Below are 3,128 nucleotides of genomic sequence, written 5' to 3' on the forward strand. Positions count from 1 at the left end.
TTACTTGATTTTCTTAATCAGGTTGAAGGGATATGTAACCGCATATTTCAACTGCTCTCTGAATTTGGTCTGCGTCCCCGCATAAATGCACGAGTTGGTGCAGGAACTGAGAAGCTCTAGCATATATCCGCTTTCTTGAAGAATAAACCTCGGGTCAGTGGAATTGGAACTGTTGGCATAGTTGTTGCTCGAAAACTGCACAAACAGGAAGTTGACAACGAACGTCAGGCGCAGCAACAGGAAACTACCCGAGATGGCGAAGAGTAAAATGATGGACTTCCTCCTGCTCTCCATCTCTGGGTCTCTCTGGTTGTCTCCATTGCTCTGGGCCCGGAGCCTCTTGCGGGCTCCACTGGCCGCCAAGATGTGTCTGACTGTCAGAGCGTTAAGTAGCAAAATCAGAAGGAAAGGGAGACATGGGTTTAATATACGATGCAGCCAGTCATAAACTCGCCAGGAAGTTGAAGTATAATAGATTTCTTTTATGCTGCAATACCAGGGCACCTTATCGATAATATACACGGGCTCATAAACAAAGTAGAGCGGTATGTTTTTGAAACACACAAGCACGCAGATTACTCCAATAACTGCAGCCGCCGTTTTCTCCGTACAATAACCGTGTTTCAGTCGCTGGCAGCAAATGGCGATGAACCGATCGAAGGTGAACGCGACAGTTAACCAGACGGAAGTGTCTTTGCAAGCCCAGCTGACTGCAATAACGACACTGCAGGCGGGATTTGTTGCCAAGAAACTAAGCGGGAAATAAATTGGCCGCAACCGGGTCAATATCACGGCTGCGACAATGACCAGGAGATCCGTCACCGCCATGAACACCAGATAGCGAGTAATGCATTTGGAAAGGCCGCATCTTCCCTGGGAGAGAATCACGATCGTCACCATATTGGCTGTGAAACAAACAGAAATACGATTGAGTTATTCATCATAATTCCGGCCGCGTCGCCAGTTTTTATCGGAACGTAGAAACGAAATGCGGTCCTGGTGAAATTAGCTGTGGTTGAAAATAATACTCGCGAGGCGGTGTGGCCCCCCCCCCCCCCACATCTCTTTTTCAGCTTCCTCTTCCCCCGACAATCAGATGGTAGAAGAGTCCTGACACGAAACGTTCGCCCCTCCACGTCCTTCATAGACGCTGCCTGACCCGTTTATCAGTTAAAATGACCACACCGAATGGAAACGTTACCACATAGCTTAACTTAGTATTATTTGGTTTTATATGTTTATGGTTTAGATCGGAAGAAATGGAGAAAACATGTAAATAATAATAAATTAGGAAAATGCATACATTCCAAAGCAAACAGTGGAACCTGACTCAGGTAACCAATGACAAACATGAATAACATTCTGTGGTGATAATAGACCTACCTAATAGTTGCCTAAATTTGCCATGACCTATCGAGGCACAAGTTTAAAACCTATGCCCACTTAGGAAACCTGAAAAGAAACATCTGTAGACTTTGCGCCCCATCCAATGTTTCCGTGCGATTCCCGGAGGTTTTCGGAGTTTTTGTCAGTCTACCTGCTTCCACTACCTGCAACCTCCGGCAACCACCTGCAACCCCCGGGATCTTGCAAACAGCACCGAACATTGAAGCGATCTCCATTGTCATCCTGACACTTTTCTATTTGCACTTTCTCTGTCTATGCAACACTATATTCTGCACTCTGCTATTTTGTTTTCCTGAGCACTAACTATTTATTGTACACTTGAACGATATGAGTTGCCTGCATATCATTGCATCACAAATTCTTCCACTGTATCTCCATACACGGCAATAATATACATATACCTATAATATATCAATACCAGTAAATGTTTCCCCTGCATCTCGGTAAACGTGACAATGCACTAAACTCAAATACAGATACGGATTAAGTTACTTTCCTTTCGATGTGGGGAGAGGTTGCCTTTGCCTGAGAGAATTATCCCGTTTGGTATATAATGACCCCATCGGATTCTGGACGCAAAGAAGCGGACCGGCTTCAATTTTATTTATCAAAAAAAATACAAACTGAATTATTTAAAAAATGTGAAGAAGGGTCTCGAACGGAAGCGTCACATATTCCCTTTCTCCACAGATGTTGTCTGACCGGCTTACTTACTCCAGCCTTGTGTGCCAGTCTTTGGTTTAAACCAGCATCTGCAGTTCCTCCCTTCACGGACATGCGAGGTCTGATACAGAAAACTCGTTTACAGCACGAAGACTGCATACGCTGGCGGTACACAAAAAAAGCTGTAGAAACTCAGCGGGTGCAGCAGCATCTATGGAGCGAAGGAAATAGGCAACGTTTTGCCATTCAAATAAATGCATGTTGCAATGCCTGCCTTTGTTACCTGCAGAACGAATCGAACGAATGTCAATCTGAAAACTGAATAGTATAATTGAATGCCTTCTCCGCATTGAGATACTAGATTGTACCCATTAAATGTCAAAGCGAGCAAAGACTGGGGAATCTGGGCGTCGATTACAAAGTAAGACAGGTGAAAGGAAAATAAACGTTCAAATTAACAAAGCTTTTAACTGTACGTGACAAAAAAATAAACTTAGAAAAACATAGGAACATAGAAAATAGTTGCAGGAGTAGGCCATTCGGCCCTTCGAGCCTGCACCGCCATTGAATGTGATCATTGCTGATCATCCAACTCAGTATCCCGTACCTGCCTTCTCTCCATACCCCCTGATCCCCTTAGCCATTCTTACCGTTCTAACGAGGGACCTGAACTGGATGTAACACGGTTTAACTTCGGTTTCCGCTATGCGTTTACTCGGAAGATTTACCTGGCAAGCCAAACGCTGCAAGAGTAGTGTAATAAACGGCAAAGATTGGTGCATTTCCAGGCGCGTGCATTTTCTTTGGAAAGGCGTGCTGATAACCAATAACTACTGAAATACTCATGATGTACTTCTATTTATACCCGGCACCAATCTCAACGGCTGTAGGTAACTTGCATCATCAGAATTGTTAATTGACATTTTCTGAATAAACAAATTAAGTCGTTTCACGCACGTGTTACTTAATCCAGCAGCATGATTAAAAACGTGACACGGCTCTCATTTGTGATAGAAATCTCGTTTTGGACAAGGTAGAAATATTGTCCCTTGTGAGAT

At 43.9% G+C, this 3,128-nt stretch overlaps 1 protein-coding gene across 1 annotated transcript; it reads right to left on the reverse strand.

Moving 5' to 3' along the window:
* Positions 1-2,916, reverse strand: LOC116981490 (probable G-protein coupled receptor 139). The gene is made up of 2 exons (XM_033034539.1): positions 2,799-2,916; positions 1-905 (listed from the first exon to the last, which is right to left on the reverse strand). Exons 1-2 carry the CDS (start codon positions 2,914-2,916, stop codon positions 1-3), a joined length of 1,023 nt encoding a protein of 340 aa, XP_032890430.1.
* Between the last annotated feature and the right edge of the window lie 212 nt (positions 2,917-3,128).

Source organism: Amblyraja radiata, chromosome 15 (assembly GCF_010909765.2).
Source record: "Amblyraja radiata isolate CabotCenter1 chromosome 15, sAmbRad1.1.pri, whole genome shotgun sequence".
Lineage (NCBI taxonomy): Eukaryota > Metazoa > Chordata > Chondrichthyes > Rajiformes > Rajidae > Amblyraja > Amblyraja radiata.

What these genes read in the sequence shown, in the direction of transcription:
- LOC116981490 (XM_033034539.1), bottom strand. Translation starts at nt 2,916, where the DNA reads ATGAGTATTTCAGTAGTTATTGGTTATCAGCACGCCTTTCCAAAGAAA. An exon ending in TGCAGCGTTTGGCTTGCCAG is followed by an intron (nt 906 to 2,798) that starts GTAAATCTTCCG and finishes TTTGTTTCACAG; the next exon opens with CCAATATGGTGACGATCGTG.